We start from the raw sequence: 20,157 nt of genomic DNA on the forward strand, positions 1-20,157 counted from the left end.
TAACGCTTTTCTATTTTTTTTCCTGTAACGCTTTTCTAAATCTAGGGTGTTGGGTGCCTGGATGGCTCAGTTGGTTAAGCGACTGCCTTCGGCTCAGGTCATGATCCTGGAGTCCCGCATCGGGCTCCCTGCTCAGTCTGCTTCTCCCTCTGACCCTCTCCCCTCTCATGCTCTCTCTCTCATTCTCTCTCTCAAATAAATAAATAAAATCTTAAAAAAAAATAAAAATAAAAAATAAATCTAGGGTGTTAATCTCATAGAAGTGAGAAATATAGTATGTTTGTGGAAGTAAAGTAAGTGATAGGCATTATCTTAGAAATATTCATAAAGAAGAATCCCTGGACTGCCTGCAAATAGAGAAATATACAGGGGAAAAAGGCAGAAATATGAAGACAAATAGGGAATTGTGAAGCAGTTTCCACCTACTCAGATGTAAAAATGGAATTCAGACATCAAATGAATTAGAACATTAATTCTAATTAATTAGAGCTATTCTTAAGCTCGCCCTGTATCAAACACCAGATAAAGAAATATTACTTAGGGCGCCTGGGTGGCTCAGTTGGTTAAGCGACTGCCTTCGGCTCAGGTCATGATCCTGGAGTCCCGGGATCGAGTCCCGCATCGGGCTCCCTGCTCAGCAGGGAGTCTGCTTCTCCCTCTGACCCTCTTCCCTCTCGTGCTCTCTCTCATTCTCTCTCTCTCAAATAAATAAATAAAATCTTTAAAAAAAAAAAAAAGAAATATTACTTAAAGGGTAAACTGATGAGATTGCTGTAATTAATAAAAAACAAATTTGTAAGTGTATATCCTTAATTTCATAAAGTATTTATCCAAAGTTGACATCAGGTTGGGAAAGGGCACTTTTAGTCCCAGAACTGTTTATAAACTAAAACCAATGTTCTATGAAGGGGGGAAATCACCTCTTACTCGAGAATACCCAAGAACCAGACTTACCGATCTTCTAAAACTTTAATGGTTTCATGGAGGACTTTCTGTTGCTCTCTCAGCTGTTGATTTTTGGTGAAGAATTCCTCTAGTCTCTGTGCGTCTCTAAAAGTCAAGAAATAAGTTTAAAAAAAAATCTTAATAGGATAATCATCACAACAGGATAATTCTACTGTAAGAACTGCAAAGTATGGTCTCAACCATAACATGTATTTCTTGTATTAAAATAAATAACTTCAAAGGTATAGTTTAAATATCTTGTTAATCATAGTTCAAATTGTACTAGAATTTGTTCTGTATTTTATGTACTATGAAGGTATTGTTCTAAGTACCAGGCATTCATTATATGATGCTGGAACACAGAGGAAGGAGTGGATTCTGATGCCATTATTGACTCAATGTTGTCAAAAAAGCTATTAAAATGTACATTGTTTTTTATTATTTTGTCTACATTTGTTTTTTTAATTTATTTTTTTTAAAGATTTTTTTTTTATTTATTCATGAGAGACAGAGAGAGAGAGAGAGGCAGAGGGAGAAGCAGGCTCCCAAGGAGCAGGGAGCCCGATGCGGGACTCGATCCCAGGACCCCGGGATCATGACCTGAGCCGAAGGCAGACACCTAACCATCTGAGCCACCCAGGCGCCCCCTTGTCTGCATTTGTTAATGTGAGTAACAGATACCTCCACTCATTTCTATTCCAACTATGGGTGATTTATACTTTCTATCTTATTAATTTCTGTATTGCCTAAACTTATTTGATGTTACTTTTAAGCCAGAGCTAATAGTGGAGTGGAAGCATATGAACCCTATATCCTAACACCTAGGTCTGAATCTCAGCTTTCAGTTATCAGCTGTGTGACCTAATGCAAGTCACCTAACTCTTTGTGCCTCAAGAAATGTGGATACATTAATATCTTCCTAATAAGACATTTGCAAGGACTAAACACTAATGTATGTATAGCATGCAGAACAGTACAAACACTTAGTAAGTTCTATTTAAGTGCTTATCATCATGATTTTATAGTCAAGAAAAAACAAAGACATCTAAAATTTTCTTCTAGTAGATTACCTGACTACTTTCCAAGGTAGTGTCATATTCTACCCCTCCATCATATTTTTAAAAATCACATTATTATATAAAGTATGCATATAATTTAATTCTAAGAAAACCCATTAGAAATTTGACTCGGATTTTCTCTATGGTCTTGAAGATGAAAAAGATACTGTGATTGAAACATCTTCCCCAGTCCCAAGGGTCTAAAATATCAAATGACAAACTACTCCACTACAAAAAGTAGATGTCAAAATGGCTAGAATGTAATATCACTGGCAGCAAAACAGTTAAACAACTAAGTAAAAATGTCAGATACCCAAAATAGAGGGTACTCTGTACATACTGGTGGAATAATTGATATTGAATGAAAAATGAAAAATCAATACATCTAAGAGTAACAGCCTACTGCATATAGTTCTGTAGTGTATGTAGATATTTGAAATTTTGGAAATAATATAGTGACAGCTGAAACTCATTAATTTGGCTGTTTTTCACTTAATTAAAGATTGTCTAATACTTTTGGAAAATATACTTAATTCAGAGGCAGTACCAAGCTTTCATTGATCCTACTTTGTAAACAAATATAACCAAATTAAGAACTTGTCTAAATTTGGGGGAAAAATTGAACACATTTTCTAAGTTAACAGATTGTTAGCTGCCAGCACCCATTTGAATTTATTATTTAATCTAGATAATCTGGGGCGCCTGGGTGGCTCAGTTGGTTAAGTGACTGCCTTCAGCTCAGGTCATGATCCTGGAGTCCGGGATCGAGTCCCACATCGGGCTCCCTGCTCAGCAGGGAGTCTGCTTCTCCCTCTGACCCTCTTCCCTCTCCTGCTCTCTATCTCTCATTCTTTCTCTCAAATAAATAAATAAAATCTTAAAAAAAATCTAAATAATCTGTATCATAAAAATATAACAAATATTACATTCCAGATCATATATTGAATTACACACACACACACACTCTCTCTCTCTCTCTCTAAAGGAATGAAAAGTTCATAGTAAAATGTTTTTTCTTAAATTAGGAACAAAAGAGAAAACTTTGTAATAGTAATGTTATGTCTGATTATCCTACATCTACATATTCTATTCCTGTGTATTTAGAATGATTCAGAACATAATGGAATTTGTTTTAAAACCAAATAGACTGATGGCCTAAGTTCAAATTAAAACTAACCTTAATTACTTAACAAAATATTCATGTCAACTCAGTGGTAAACATAACGGGGTTCTATTAATTACAGGAATAATTTAACAAATTCCTTAAGAAAGCAAAATGATGAATTCTAAATGCTACAAAAAACAGTCATGCACTTTCAGAAAAATTAAAGTGAAATATATTGTAAGATAGCTCTACCTTGGTCATCCAAAGGAAGTTAGTTACTACTATACAAATAACCAACCTCAGGTGCCTGGGTGGTTCAGTCAGTTAACGGTCTGCCTTCGGCTCAGGTCATGATCCCAGGGTCTTGGGACGGAGCCCTGCGGTGGACTTCTTGCTCAGTGGGGAGTCTGCTTCTCCCTCTCCCCCCCCACCCCCAACTCATTCTCTCTCTCTCTTAAATAAATAAAATCTTTAAACAACAAAACAAAACAAAAACAAATAACCAACCTCACCTATCTAAAATAAGCTCAATGTATCCATCCCATAGGCAGCATTTTATTGGAGACTCAGTATCATTTTCCTAGTAGGTAGCTTTCTGTCTTTCTGAGGTAAAAGAACATTTTATTTTTTTTTAAGTTTTTTTATTTATTTGAGAGAGACAGAGAGCAATGAGCGGGGTGAGGGGCAGAGGGAGGAGCAGGCTCTCCACTGAGCGGGGAGCCAGATACAGGGCTCAATCCTAGGACTCCAGGATCATGATCCGAGCCAAAGGCAGATGCAGATGCCCAACCAAATGAACCACCCAGGTGCCCTGGTAAATGAACATTTTAAATAAATGGCATGTAAATAATAACTGGCATGTAAAAGTGGATAAATCTTGTATATGAAAATATAACTAAAATGATAGATAACAAACCCATATACTACATATGCCAGTCTTCTCATTACTTTAAAATCAATGTCATATACTGGAGGGATAGAGGAGCACTGTAGTGAAAGACATAGGTACTACTAGGAATAATGAAAATGGAGAAAATTCTATGTGTTCAAGTTATACTCCTCATAAACTTTATCTTTTATAAGGAATTAAAAGTATGAGAACAGTCCTGCACAACTGCAGGATTTTTTTTTTAGTTTTTAAAATTTCTTAATTTCAAAAATAACTTAAGGGGCACATGAGTGGTTCAGTTCGTTAAGTGTCTACCTTCAGTTCAGGTCATGATCCCGGAGTCCTCGGATCGAGAGGGGAGCCCGCTTCTCATTCTGCCTCTGCCCCTTTCCCCTGCTCGTGCTCTCTCAAATAAATAAAATCTTAAAAAAAAAAATAACTTAGAAGGGTTTATTTGTAGGTGGGTAGTTTATACTTTAGAATTTTTAAATTTCTTGGCAGCTTTAAAGGGAATTATCTTGATTATTATAAAGCTGGATGGCTGAATATGGTAAATGTTATCTTTATATTTCCTAAGTGGAAATTAAAGTAGTTACTATTTTTCTTTAAAGAATGGCAAATAAATAGGATGATCAGATTCACTAATTGGCCATTAAGACAAGTCAATTGGTTGGTAAGTAATGGATATACATTGGCAAAAACAGATGTAGTCCATGTTCACAAGTAGGTAAAAACAATCAGGCAGACCCAGCTTAAGTATAACTTTTCAAAACAATCTCATAATATTCAGTTGTCAACGTTTTTACATGTTTAATTTTATAAATGAATTTATGTAAGAGAAAAGCATTAACCATGTGTAGAGACAACTATCATCAAAACACAGGTCTGAAACAACCAAGTGATGGACAAAATATGGTATAATTATTGACTCCTCTTCTAATTACTTCTTCCAGGTGGGAATTCCTAAAGATAGGGAATCCTGACCTTATAAATACAGCTATTCTAACAATATGGAAACAAGACATCCTGAGTGTTCTTACACCCTAACTGTATACTGTAAAAAATAATGAGATAGGGGGATTATGGTAATATAGGCAGTAAAAATAAAGGGAATTTAGTTACTTACCTGTGCTTCCAAAATGTACAACCCCAAGCTACCTGACGTACACAGGTACAAAGCAATTACAATATATATATATATTATAAGGTTGCAAAGAGGATCAAATGACTCTGTAAACTACAAGTGAAGTAAGGCATTATTATCAGCTAGTGAAAAACCAGTTGGGTTTCCATTCTTTAAAATTCAAAAGTGTGGGGTGCCTGGGTGGCTCAGCCAGTTAAGCATCTGCCTTCGGCTCAGGTCATGATCCCAGGATCCTGGGATCTAGTCCCGCATCAGGCTCCCTGCTCAGAAGGGAGTCCGCTTCTCCCTCTCCCTCTCCCCCCTGCTTCTTCTCTCTTTCTCTCTCTCTCAAATAAATAAAATCTTTAAAAAAAATTCAAAAGTGTTATAGATGATTTTTGAGAAAGTAAAATTTGGCAGTCATTTACAAATTTAAGAAGTTTTTCATGTGGCTGGTTATAGGTATGGAGAAATACATTCTGTGTAAAAAGTCTATAATAAAAAAGTACATTCATGATAAGCAAATCTAGATTGCTTCTAATTATGTGTCATCATTCAATTGCAGGGAAATCTGATTCAAGCTAAGAGGAAATACTACCTTACAGTTATAAATCTATCATTTAAAATAGTAATATTTTAGAAAATAGAATCCCTAGTCCTACATGAAGAATCCATTTTAATAAAACTAAATTCCTTTAAAAACACTCAGTGAATGAAATTTAAAATCTGCAATCAAATAGCAAATATGGTAATTTCTGGGTTTCAGTACTGCTTACTTTTTTAAGATTTTATTTATTTGACAGAGAGAGCGAGAGAGCACAAGCAGGGGGAACAGCAGGCAGAGGAAGAAGCAGACTCCCTGCTGAGCAGGGAGCCTGACTCGGGGCTCAATCCCAGGATACTGGGATCATGACCTGAGCTGAAGGCAGACGCTTAACTGCCTGAGCCACCCAGGTGCCCCTCAGTACTGCTTCTTAAAAGTGACCAACATTTTGATTAAAGGATGTCATTCTAATCAATGGCTGTTAATCCAGCATTAACAAGATCGTTAATCAACACGGAACCAAGGCACAATATAAAGAACTCATTGTCTAACTACTAATCAACTCTGAAACATTACACGTTTGGTATTAGAAAAGCAGAGGTGGAGCGCCTGGGTGGCTCAGTCAGTTAAGCATCTCACTCGATTTCGGCTCAGGTCATGATCTCAGGGTGGTGAGATCAAGTTCAGAGGTGGGCTCCACACTGAGGTGGAACCTGCTTAAAATGCTCTCTCCCCCTCTCCCTCTGCCCCGCCCCCTGCTCGTGCACTGCCTGTGCACTCATGTGAACATGCTCACTCTCTCAAAAAAAAAAAAAAAAGGCCAGAGGCAATGTTTGGTATGGTACTTATCTTCTGATTAGCAATGTTTGTAGCAACCAACACTAGCTGGGCTATAAATAAAAATGAAGACAAAAAAACAGAATAAATACACTTCATAATTTTAAGTCTCAAATGACTCAAAATATTTTCACCACTGAAAAGAAGTATTTATTCCTAAGTAAAACAAAAATGTTTCACCTTTTTGGTTTCAAGTGGATTAAAAAAGAGAAATTTTACTTATTAACCAAGAAAATGATCCTGTTTTCCTCATCCAACTGACACAGTTTCAATATTTTTGGAATAACTCTTATCATAGGAATTTACATAGAGAGTTTTCTTCTGCAACTATGCAGATAATTCTGACATACATAAACATAAGGTGATATCATCAATACTAATTAAAGTACATTAAAAGGCTGGAGAGTTTTTGAAATCCCTATTGCCCGCAGAAACAAAAGGTAATTTGTGCCATAGAAGGAAATCATGCCCTAAGAGCTGCAGTTCACCCTCTGAACTGTAGGAGTTAGGACTAGTCTAACCAGTGACATTTTTGGTCACCTATCCAACAGCCATTTCTTTTTCATTCCTTGCTAAAAGAATATTGAATTTCTTCAATATCCAACAGCTGCTTGAAGAGAAGTTGATCTCTCTAAACTCAGGGGATGAATGTTAGTTTTTTTTTCATTTTTTAAATGTTTCATCTTAAAATAATTTCAGATTTATTATAAACAAGTTATAAACATAGAACAGAGTGCCTGTATATCTACCACTCAACTTCTCAAAATGTTAACATCTTACATAACCATAATACAACTATGAACATCAAGAAATGAACATTGATACAATACTGTTTTTTAAAAAAAAATTTTAAAGATTTTTTTTTAAAGATTTTTTTTATTTATTTATTCATGAGAGACAGAGAGAGAGAGAGAGAGAGAGGCAGAGGGAGAAGCAGGCTTCCCGCTGAGCAGGGAGCCCGATGCGGGACTCGATCCCAGGACCCCGGGACCATGACCTGAGCCGAAGGCAGACGCTTAACCATCTGAGCCACCCAGATGCCCCCAAAATTTTAAAGATTTTATTTATTTATTTGACAGAGAGAGACAGTGAGAGAGGGAACACAAGCAGGGGGATTGGGAGAGGGAGAAGCAGGCTCTTCACTGAGCAGGGAGCCCGATGTGGGACTCGATCCCAGGACCCTGGGATTATGACCCGAGCCGAAGGCAGACGCTCAACGACTGAGCCACCCAGCTGCCCCTGATACAATACTGTTAACTTATCTACAGACCTTATTCAAATTTTTCCAATTGTCCCTCTAATGTCATTTTTCTTGTCCAGGATCTAATCCAGGACCCTACATTGCATTTAATGTCATGTCTCCTTCCATCTGTGATAGTCTGTCCATCTTTCTTTGTCTTTCACAATCTTGACATCTTTGAAAAGTACTGGCCAGTTACTTTGACTGTCCTTCAACTTGGGTTTTTTTATGTTTCCCCATGATAAAATATGGGCTATGCATTTTTGGTAAGAATACTATAGGAGTAATGTTGTGCTCTTCTTAGTGCATCAAATCAGGGGGTATATGAGACTGACACATCTGATTTCTAGTTAACTTTGGTAGTTTAATTGAGATGAATTCTGCCTGGTTTCTCTGCTGTAATATTATAATTTTGCCTTTTGTAATTAGTAAGTATCTCACGGGGAAATACTTTGAGAACTTTGCAAAATCCTAACTAATAAGATACACACCCTAAGTTTACTATTCAGAAAAGGCTTAATTTCTAAGTTAAGAAACATCTCTCAATTGCAGGAACTGAACATAAGAAACAGAGAAATGGATTATTCTATGGTTAGGATATTTAAAATGACACCTGTAAGGCAGGAATATGTACACTCTCAATGATACAAAGCACTTAAAAATGTTGCTAATTAAATAGGATTATAAAATCATTCTTCAAAAAAACCCTGTTTTAAAAATTAATGATATTTTTGAATCTAAGTCATTTCCCATACATGATGGGTGTGAAAGAAAACTTCCCAATTTTCATTTTCAGATTATAATGGAGAAAAACAACTGGGTGTGTTTTGATGGGTGGCTGTTAACTCCAGCTTTTGGTTAGAGCCCTGGAAGCTTTAGAAATACGAAGTAACTGAGGCCCATTGGTATGTATATACCATAATGCAAATGCAATATTGGTCACAATGATATTAATTTTTGTTATGAGCAATAATATTCTATGATGCCATCTGTTTCAGATTCCTGAATGTGGAAGCCCTAAAGAACCATGGATAAAATCTGCTTCTGACTTAAAAAATCAGATCTGATTCTAGGCTTAATAACCAAAACAACTCAGGGGAACCTTTGGTAATTTCAAACTGGTTAAATAAAGGGGTCTCATTTGTTCCCATTTCTTTTATCAGTTCAGAAATCCCAGAATTATTCTGTTCTCCTCTTGCAGTATCTTAAATTCCAGGTGTTAATCACATTGAGAAAAGAATGCTATTAACAGATCAAAATGAATGTATAGACCAGTTCTCACCTTAATAAATACCTTATGGAAAAAAATTATATATACATATACATCCATTTGTATGTGTGCACATATAAAAATTATATTAAAATATAAAACAAGCAAATATTAACTAAGGATATACTAAAAATTAAGTTAGTCTTTTTACCTTAGAATTCTGAAAAACGCATTGTCAACTATCCAAGGTCCACACTGTAAAGCTAATTTTTTTTTTTTAAAGATTTTATTTATTTATTTGACAGAGAGAGACACAGTGAGCGAGGGAACACAAGCAGGGGGAGTGGGAGAAGGAGAAGCAGGCTTCCCAAGGAGCAGGGAGCCCGATGCGGGGCTCGATCCCAGGACCCTGGGATCACGACCTGAGCCGAAGGCAATGCTTAACGACTGAGCCAACCAGGCGCCCCAAAGCTAATTTCTTATAAATAAGACACTTAGGTCAAATAGGACATCAGTATCAATTACTTTAAAAATAAGAAATCAGTGTTATATACTAATACTTACAAAATTCGTTCCTTTTTCAGTTTGGTTACTTTTACTTGTAAACCTGAAAAAGAAAAAAAAACCCACAGTATTTCATTTATACATTTACCATTTCTAAAGCAGTTGATCTGAGTTTATGAGTCTAATGCTACACTATTAAGTCACTCGACTCTGGGCTCTGAATAATGAGCCAGGTGCCATTAGTTTGGAGAGTGTATTTCCCTTACTTGCACCCTGAGGTCACAAAAGTATATCTGCGACATTACTGCTTTTAGTCTGTGACAGCTAAGTAGAATAAAATTTTCTCTACCTAAAGTGAGTTACTTCCTTTATAATAGCAGGGGCAAGCATATAATTAGAGGTTCACTATAAACGAAGGCCTATGTTCTGACATAGCCTATGCAATTTGCTGACAGCAATCATGCTTATATAGGCTCATGTCTTTTGGGATTAAAATAGATTATGGCAGGAAGTCTTGGACAAGGAGCAAAACTGCTAATGCTAAAGTACTTAACAAAGGACACTCAAGATAGTGGTTATATGTATTTTTAATTTTAATTGAGTCTGACACAAAACATAAGAGAAGACCACTGCCTATGGGATTCAGGTAGTTATAATGAAGAAAGCAGGCTGAAGGGCACTGAAACTGCAAGGAAGGATATGAACAAAATAGGATACATTTCTAATTTTTAGAAACAATAATTAACAAAAGGAGAAAAACAGTCAATTTTTTTTTAAAGATTTTATTTATTTATTTGAGAGAGAGAATGACAGATAGAAAGCACAAGAGGGAAGAGGGTCAGAGGGAGAAGCAGACTCCCCACTGAGCAGGAAGCCCGATGTGGGACTCGATCCCGGGACTCCAGGATCATGACCTGAGCCGAAGGCAGTCGCTTAACCAACTGAGCCACCCAGGCACCCGAGAAAAACAGTCATTAAACAAATATGAAAATCTATCCAACATTACTAGCAACTAACTATAAGTTCAAACCAAAACAATTACTTAGCAAAATTATGAAGATTGTAATACCCAATATGTTGATAAAAGTGTTGTAAAACTATATTCCTATACTTTGCTGGAGGTATTACAAATTGATACAATTCTTTTGGAAAGCAATTTAGAAACATGTAATAGGACTCTTTCATCAGGATCTCATTTCTTGGATTCTAACCTAAGAATATAATCCAAACCATAGAGAAACTCATAGTCACAAAGAATACTGAACAATTTACAGCAATAAAACTGCTTAAAATAGGGATACGTCTAAGTAAAACATGATATAAACACTTGTTTTTTAGAATACAGTTAAGATCATTAAGTAAAAAGAAATGTCTATTTAGCAACACTATTTAGTTTTCTATTTTCTCTATGACCTCTATTTTCTGCAATAAGATTATCATAAAGGGAGGAAAGCTTCTGTGTTTACTTTTTGATTCCTAAATCAATCTTAATCTTTCTACAATTTTCTCAATCGTGGATATTTTATTTTACTTTTAAAAATAATGCTTAGCAAGTTTTGAAGTTCTATATCTACTCAAGAATTTCTTTTATTTGGGGTAGATTTAGTCCCCAATAAATAGGTATGAACTAATTTTTGAAAAATCAAAGGTTTAATATTTGCCTTTGGTAGTTTATTGATTCCAGTAAGTTATACATTTCGAAAAGCTTTCCATGTAATATCTATAGAAACATTAATAAATTTGTCATTTTTAAGAACAGGACTTTTCATTATCGGTTTAATTTAGGACGAGCTTTTGAACAATATCATTTAGACAAATAAGAGTTTTTAAAAACTTAGACATTTCCCCACCAATCCCCCTCCATGGTGCTGAAGGTTAAAAGTCATATAAATACTGAAGGGAAAGTCACCTCTTCTTATTACACCAAGTAGTAATGTGCTGCCAGGAAATCTAGATGTTATAGAAAAATAAAGGCCCTGGACAATTTTTTTGCCTTAGACTTTGGCCCTATTTCTCAAGTTTCACCTCTAGGAAATGTCCAACTGGTATGATACAATTTTACCCTTATATTTACAGCCTAAAATTTGAATAAACAAGCATTATGAATAGTAAAAAGTTATCAAATGTTCACAGCAGCTTTATTCATAATAGCCAAAAACTAGAAACAATCCATGTGTCCTTCAACAGGTGAACTGTTAAAAAGAAAAAAAAAACTGGTACATACTTATAGCACATACACTATTCAGCAATAAAAAGGAGTGGACTATTGATATATGGAACAATTTGGATAGTTTCCAAGGAAATTATGCTGGCTGAAAAAAAAGTCAATCTCAAAGAGTATATCCTATGTGATTCTACTTACATAACATTCTTAAAAGGAAAAAATTATAGAGATAAAGAACAGATCATGGGTAGCCACAAATTGGAGGGGATGGGGTGGTAGAAAGGGGGTCAGGAACTTAAGAAACTGGTGTAAGGGATCTTTGGTGGTAGTCACAGGAATCTACGTGATTAAACTGCATAGAAAACACCATGGACACATTTACAAGTAAGTGCATATAAAATTAGAGGAATCTGAATAAGGTTGATCAGTTGTATCAATGTCCATTTCTTGGTTGTGCTATGATACTACAGCTATAAAATATGCTACCATTGTGGGAAACTGGGTAAAGAGTACAGGACAGTTCTTTGTCTTATTTCTTACAACTTCATGTGAATTAACAATAAGCTCAAAATAAAAAGCTAAAAAAAATTTATGGAAAAGATCTGCCCTAAGAGTTGGGAAACTGCTAAAATATAAAACATAAAGGAAAATATTTTAATGTTAAAAATTAAAACTTTTATGATTTTTAAAAAAAAAATCTTTTCCATCTGTCAAATTCAGGTTAACAACAAACTCACGAGAACTTGAAGGTAGTTAGTAAAGCATCAAATCATTCCTGAAGAATTAAGAACTTATGATCTGACTAGGCTAAAGACTAAAGTCAGCAGTTTTTCACTCTTTTCTTCCCAAAGTGTGTAAAAATTTACTCATTGATAGATTTTATTTTTAATTTTAGCTGACTTCTAAAATTCAGTGTAGCCAAACATGAAATGGATTCCTGCCATGACTATTTTAAGAAAAGAAACAATGAGATAGAAAATCCATATAAACATCAAAAGAGAATTCTTGGGAAATATGGAAAGAGTACTCTTTTATCTTGTAAGCATTCAACACCTGTGAGGCATTTGTTCTGTCACGCAGATCAGCTCTGAAACAGGTTTATGTGTGTATGTGTATGTGTGTGTGTTTAAATTTTAGCATTTGCTATTCATCAAGTCAATTAGGCATCTACAATTAGAACCCCTATAAAGTGTGCTTTAATCCTGCTCCACACCCATCGGAAGGAATGAGGCTATACAACAATGCAGCTCCTGTATGAACAGGTAGTCTGTTCAGCAAAGTATCTGGGATTGTAACACTGGCAACCTGAGATACCTATTGAGGAAACAGCATTCACAAGACTAAGTAAGCGCTGTACTACAAATTAACCCTACACTGGCGAACATATTGGAGGAAATGAAACAATTAAGGGCCCATATGTGCAGAAATGAGGCAAGAATTCATTATAAACAAAATAAAAGTCACTGCTGTTAATTTTTTTACTTTAGTTCTATACCCCGAACAACCCATATAGAGTATACATACTGTCACTTTAAAACAGTTTACTTATGGTTTTGAATAAGCCTAATAACACCTTTCTTAACAAATAGTGGCTTTATTTTTTAGCTCAAGTAATTTAATTTCTACCAAAATATTACCACTAGTATTTCTGCAAGGGCCTAATAAATTATTTTGTTACCAAAGTGAAAACTCTTGATTTTATAAGATGCTTAGTTTGCTCTTAAGATTTAATTATCTCAGGGACACTTGGGTGGCTCAGTCGGTTAAGCATCTGCCTTTGGCTGTCATGATCCCGGGATCCTGGGAGTGAGTCCTGCATTGGGCTCCTTGCTCAGCGGGGAGTCTGCTTCTCCCTCTGTCTGCTTCTCAACTCTGCCTGCTGCTCCCCCTCTGCTTGTGCTCTCTCTCTCTCTGACAAATAAATAAAATCTTAAAAAAAAAAAAAAGATTTAATTATCTCAAAATGGATAAACTACTTTTTGTGCACTCGATTGAACTTAAAGATGTTAATACAAATGGAAGAATAATAGATGTGAGAGTTGCTGATAGTATTCTTAATAGTGAGTATGACACTGATGTTATGGACCAAAATTGCATGCAATTCCTTTCAATGTTAATTTACATAGTCTTTTTTTTTTTAAAGATTTTTTATTTATTTATTTGAGAGAGAGAATGAGAGATAGAGAGCACGAGAGGGAAGAGGGTCAGAGGGAGAAGCAGACTCCCTGCTGAGCAGGGAGCCCGATGTGGGACTCGATCCCGGGACTCCAGGATCATGACCTGAGCCGAAGGCAGTCGCTTAACCGACTGAGCCACCCAGGCACCCAATTTATATAGTCTTAATATGAATGTTATCTTAGGATTTTTGATGAAACATCTGAGGAAATAATTAGTCCAAAACTGAATCAAGAAGTAGTTATCCTGCTGTATTAGAACCTCTATAGTTTCCTATTTCTTTTTTTTTTTTTTAGTTTATTACTTTTTTTTTTTTTAGTAATATCTACACCCAACATGGGGTTCAAACTCATGAGATCAAGAGTTGCATGCTCTTGGGACGCCTGGGTGGCTCAGTCTGTTAAGCATCTGCCTTTGGCTCAGGTCATGATCCCAGGGTCCTGGGATCCAGTCCCGCATCAGGCTCCTTGCTCAGTGGGGAGCCTGCTTCTCCCTCTGCCTGCCATTCCCCCTGCTTGTACTCTCTCTCTCTGACAAACAAATAAAAAAAAAAAATTAAAAAAAAAAAAGAGTTGCATGCTCTTCTGACTGAGCCAGTCAAGCACCCTATAATTTCCTATTTCTTCAAAGGGGTTCTAATTTTGTCCTGAAAAATCTGCCTAGTTTTCTAAGAAACTGATTACCACATTTACCAAAACATTATTAGATGAGATGCTGGCGGTAACCTGGCATGAATAAGAGACCATTTATTAAAATGGTGGCATTCTGGGGTCTAGCAGCATTTGTCCCAAAAGGAACTAAGACACTAGAGTGAACGATCATGAAAAGATACAATTATCCTAAAGATAAAAGATATAAAAACTCAGTCACAAATGTCTCCAGAATTTTCCAACAAAAATGGTCTCATCTGCATTTTGCTGTTGAACAGAAGTTGAGAGACTTTATTTAATCACGCCCAGTTTTAAAAGAAACGCATGCAGCTTAATATATTCTTGTGATCAGTGTACAAGCTGTCTTGTATATGGCATGTTTTAGCTATCATTTTACCATGTTTTGGTCAAATGAGGCAAAAAAACCCTCAAGATACAGTGGGGGTATTCAGATGCATGTAAGTTTCTACGGGTGGGTAGACTTCCTTGGATATTTAAGTAAAAATTATATATTTCAAGTACAATTCAAAAGATTCTTTTCTCTCTTTTTAAACTGACACAAAGGTTTAAAAGTAATGAGTCAATTTTGATTCCCATATAGACTTCAAAACCTGCAAAGTCCAGACAAGTCCATGTTTGATGTCTTTCAAATAGCCTCTTATACTGGTTTCTCCAAGTGGATCCCCCACTTTAAAAAAAAATTAAGTACCCTTCAGGCATGTCTTTGATGTTATCACACAGTTGTAAGATCTAGTTTTATATGGAACTATGTGGAAAAATTGACAAAGAACTATGCTTCAAAAAGTCTGCCTTCAGCAAATTTGCCTCGTCTGAACACAAACGTTTTAAAATAACATTAATTTTTTAAATACTGCTCATTCATTTATACCTTTAAGAACCCATAAGTGATTTTGAAATTGGAAGAAGTACCCTGATCAATCTAGTATTACAATGTACCAGAAATTATCGTCTCGTCAGTTCACATATACATCTAAGACCTACCGTTCATAAAACACACAGATGTTAGCTAAATATAAAAACTGCTGTATTCCTCTCTTTTTTTAGTGTATACAAACTAACTCTCTCTCCTGGGAATATGATGAGTATAACAGCATAACTATGAGTATACAATTTAAAAGAATTACCCGCCAGGTGATATTTGTGAGTTTTATATGTTCTATAATTGGATGAATATGGCATGTTGTTTCTGATTAAAAAGTACATTATTTATTTTCTTGATTCTTCCTCATGATAAAATGGGGTCTCCTGAAGACCCTGAAAACACTAAGAAACATGAAGAAGAAATCTGCCAAATACTTTATCCCTGGTTAAATTAAGAGCCTAAAAATAAAACTGGCCCAACTTTAAATGGGCATATATAAAAATTCTAAAATGATCATGCACAACATGGAAAAGCAAGCACAGTCTAAATAATTAAATAACAAAAATAAGCCAGATATAAAACACTATGTACACGGATCACAACAATACAATAAGCTACACACATTTCTTTTAAAACTAGGAAAGAATGAACAAAAAAAGCACAGACGTTGTTCTTGTAGAATGGTGATTTGTTTTTCCTTTCCCAACTTTCTATAGTATTATCTAAAAACAAATTTTAAAGTAGTAAAGTATTTCAGGATTTTAAAGATATAAAATTTTGATATTTTCATATATTATGGGATTTAAAATACTGATGTTCAAGAAAATACTCCATTGACCAACCTATAAACTATGCAATTCATTCAGATACCATTTATTAATTTTTTACTAGATGTCAAGCACTTTTACCTATAGGGATGTAAAGATGAGTAAGACAGGGACTCTGCCTAATAAAAATTTAGTGATCTTCTTCAAATCAGTTATAAAACAACAGAAAGTAATTATTTGAAGGATAAAGAACTTAACCTTATGTTGAAGATGGCAGAATGCTAATTATCAAAAATGCCAACTCTCTATCTCTTCCTAGGAACTCAAGTATGTCTGGTCCTATTTAAATTATTTCAAAATATTGTATTAGCTTCACTTCTGGGTCACAAAGAATAAGTTTTATAATATGCAGCAGTAACACTCCTAGAATAAACTTGAAGCTGTTCTTATTGGTAAACCTTATAAAGTCACGGTATGATAAACCAAAAAGAGAATATTGCAGCTCTTCAACAGAAATTGGAAGACTTTGTTTATTCCTTCCCAGTTTTAAAAGTAGTGCCTATAGCAGATTACATTGTTGCTATTAGGGTTACCAAGGCTTATTTTTGCTATCATTTCATTATACAATGGTATTGTATAAATATTTTCCTTAAACAAATGAATACAAAGCCCCCCACACCCACTGTGTCTTCTTGACTATTATATCCTCAGCAACTGCTATCATTCCTAGCATATAATCCAATTACTACTCACTGAATGAATGGTGGTCTGTATTAAAACTCAGAATTGTTCCTCAATGTCTTACGCTAGATTTTTGGGGGAAAACAGTATAGTCAAATGAAGAGCAGAATTAATGTAAAATATTCACATTTATCCTTGGACATATGACCATGAGCATAGTTCACTTTAAAATCAGTTCTTTATCACTAACAACAAATTTGAATTTCCAATTTTTCAAATATTTCAAGTAAACTAATCTGCCTTAGTCAACTAAACAGATCCCAGAAATTGAGAGGAGAAAGGCCAACAATCCTAGAAAATACATGCAATAAAGTATGTAACAGTTCATAAAAAAGAAATATAAATTACCCTTAAACATAAGCAAAGATGCTTAATCTCATAAGAGAAACAAAAACTAAGTCTATATTAAGAATTAACTTATATAGTAATCAAATATAACAGAAATGTCTTTTAGATAGACTTGAACAACCAACTAACTATAAAGACGTTTTAGATAACTGTGGAAATTTGAACTCTATCATCTAACAGGTATTAGATGTTAATAATTTGTTTTGTTAGTGTGATGATGGATTTGTTTGGTTAAAGAAGCCTACTGGAAATACATACTACTAAAGTATTTATAAATTAATTATGTCAGAGACTCCAAAATAACTGAAAGAGGAATAGAGAAGCACATGGAATACAGGTAAAATAAGACAGGCCATTCACTGATGATAATTCAAGCTGAGTGATGAATATACAGGAGTTCATTATACAATTTTCTTAACTTTTGTATATATATAATATTTCCTAAACAAAACGGAACAAAAGACTTAAACTTTAAATTAGAAAAGAACATAGGAGAACACAAACACAAAAGATTATAAAGGGGTGTTGGGTGGCTCAGCCAGTTAAGTGTCTGCCTTTGGCTCAGGTCATGATCCCAGGGTCCTGGGATCAAGCTCCTCAGTGGACTCCCTGCTCAGCAGGGAATCTGCTTCTCCCTCTCCTCCCTTCCCTCCCCCTCGTGCTCTAATAAATAAATAAAATCTTCAAAAAAAATAAGATTATAAAAGTGGTGACCAGTTTGTGTTGGGGGACTAACTTTTTTTACTTTGTTTTTCAACGTTTTTAGGAAAAAACTTAAGTTTAAAAAAAAATCAATAGATAAAACAATAAGTAAATTGATACCTGGATTTCTAAATGAAATTACACCCTAAATGCAACAGCAATCCAATTGCTGAAAGCAGGCTTTAATGAAACAGAATAATCTATCAAAGAATGAGCCCAACAGAGCACTAAGGGATACACGTATAATAGAGGTACTTGAACTCTAACCTTCCACAATAAAAAAAATTAAAGAGCTTCTAATGTTTACTTCAGCTAGGGATTAAAAAAACTACAATTAGGGCGCCTGGGTGGGTCAGTTGGTTAAGTGTCTGTCTTCGGCTCAGGTCATGATCCCAGGGTCCTGGGACCAAGCCCTGCATTGGGCGCCCTGCTCAGTGGGGAGTTTGCTTCTCCCTCTCCCTCTGCCTGCTGCTCCCCCTGCTTGTGCTCTCTCCCTGTCACATAAACAAATAAAATCTTTAAGTAAATAAATAAATAAATAAATTTAAAAAAGTTAAAAAAAAACCCCTACGATTAATACTCTCAGCAAAGTTGCAGGATACAAAATCAATACACAGAAATCAGTAGTGTTTTTGTAAGCTAACAACAAAAAATTAGAAAAGGAAATGAGGGGCTCCTGGTTGGCTCAGTCAGAAGAGCATTAGACTCTTGATGTCAGGGTCTGAGTTAGAGCCCCAGATTGGGTGTAGAGATTACAAAAAAAAAAAAAAATTAAAACTTTAAAAAAAATTTAGAGAACAATTCCATTTATAGCAGCATCAAAAAGAATAAAATACTTAGAAATAGACTTAACTAAGGACATGAAAGATTTGTACAAAGAAAACTACAAAATATTCCTTAAATTAGAAGGTATAGATAAATAGAAAGACATGGCATGTTCATGGACTGGAAAACTTAATATTGTTAAGATGTGAAAAAGACTACTCAAAAAGATCTATAGATTCAATTCAATCTCTATCAAAATTCCAATGAGGATTTTTGCAGAAATAGAAAAATCTGTCCTAAATCCATATGGAATCTCAAGGGACTCCAAACAGCTGAAACAATCTTGAAAAACAAAACTGGAGATCACATACTTCCTGATTTCAAAACTTACTAAAAGTTACAGTAATCAAAACAGTGTAGTACTGACATAAAGACAGATGTGGAGGCCAATGGAATAGAATAGAGAGCCCAGTATGATCAAATGGTTTTTGACAATGGTGTCAAGCCCATTCAAGAGGGAAACTGTCTTTCCGACAAATGGTGTTGGGAATACTGGATAGCCACATTTAAAAGAATGAAGTTTGGCCCTTACATCATATACAAAATATAACTGAAAATGGATGAAAGATCTAAACATGAGATAAACTATACAATTCTTAGAAGAAAACAGGGTAAAAGCTAACTAATATTGGATTTGGCAATGATTTCTTGGATAAGACGCCAAAAGTATAGGCAACAAAAGAAAAAAATAAATTAGACTATATCAAAATTTAAAGCTCTGGGCATCAAAGGACACACATATAAGCAGAGTGAAAAAGCAACCCACAGAATGGGAGAAAATATTTGCAAATTATATATCTGATAAAGGTTAATATCCAGGGGCACCTGGGTGGCTCAGCTGGTTGGGCATCCGACTCTTGATTTTGGCTCAGGTCATGATCTCAGGGCCCTAAGATTGAGCCCTGTATCTTGTTCTGCGCTCAATGGGGAGTCTGCTTAAGATTCTTCTCTCTTCCTCTCCCTCTGTCCCTCCCCCGGCACATTCTCTTTCTCTCTTTCAAATAAATAAATATATCTTAAAAAAAAAAAGATTACTATCCAAACTATATAAAGAACTTCTACAACTCAATAACAAAAAACAAACCTGATTAAAACATAGGCAAAGGACTTGGACAGACATTTCTCCAATGATACACAAATGGCCAATAAGCACATGAAAAAATGTTCAACATCACTAATCATTGGGTAAATGCAAATCAAAATCACAGCATCACCTTACATCCCCTAGGATAGCTATTCCCATAAAAAAAAAAAAGAAAAACAGAAAATAACAAGTATTGGTGAGAATGTGGAGAAATTGTAATCCTCATGCGTTACTAGTGGGAATGTAAAATGCTGCTATGAAAAAGAGTATGGTAGTTTATTTATTTTTATCTTTTTAAAGATTTTATTTTCTTGAGAGGCAGATGGCAAGCGGGGCGGGTAAGGGCAGAAGGAGAAGCAGACT

General features: G+C 35.1%; 1 protein-coding gene across 3 annotated transcripts in view; it reads right to left on the reverse strand.

Moving 5' to 3' along the window:
- RBBP8 (RB binding protein 8, endonuclease) overlaps positions 1-20,157 on the reverse strand; it is an 89,333-nt gene that overhangs the window by 63,133 nt on the left and 6,043 nt on the right. For all 3 annotated transcript variants that reach the window (XM_088019431.1, XM_088019429.1, XM_088019430.1), the window contains 2 exons: positions 9,516-9,558; positions 955-1,050 (listed from right to left, as the gene is read on the reverse strand). In XM_088019431.1, the coding sequence (XP_087875557.1) occupies positions 955-1,050; positions 9,516-9,558 (139 nt within the window). The remainder of the gene's footprint in view (positions 1-954; positions 1,051-9,515; positions 9,559-20,157) is intronic.

This window comes from Eumetopias jubatus, unplaced genomic scaffold (assembly GCF_037043125.1).
Source record: "Eumetopias jubatus isolate StellerSeaLion01/CBP00866 unplaced genomic scaffold, mEumJub1_p1.0 scaffold_16, whole genome shotgun sequence".
Classification (NCBI taxonomy): Eukaryota; Metazoa; Chordata; class Mammalia; order Carnivora; family Otariidae; genus Eumetopias; species Eumetopias jubatus.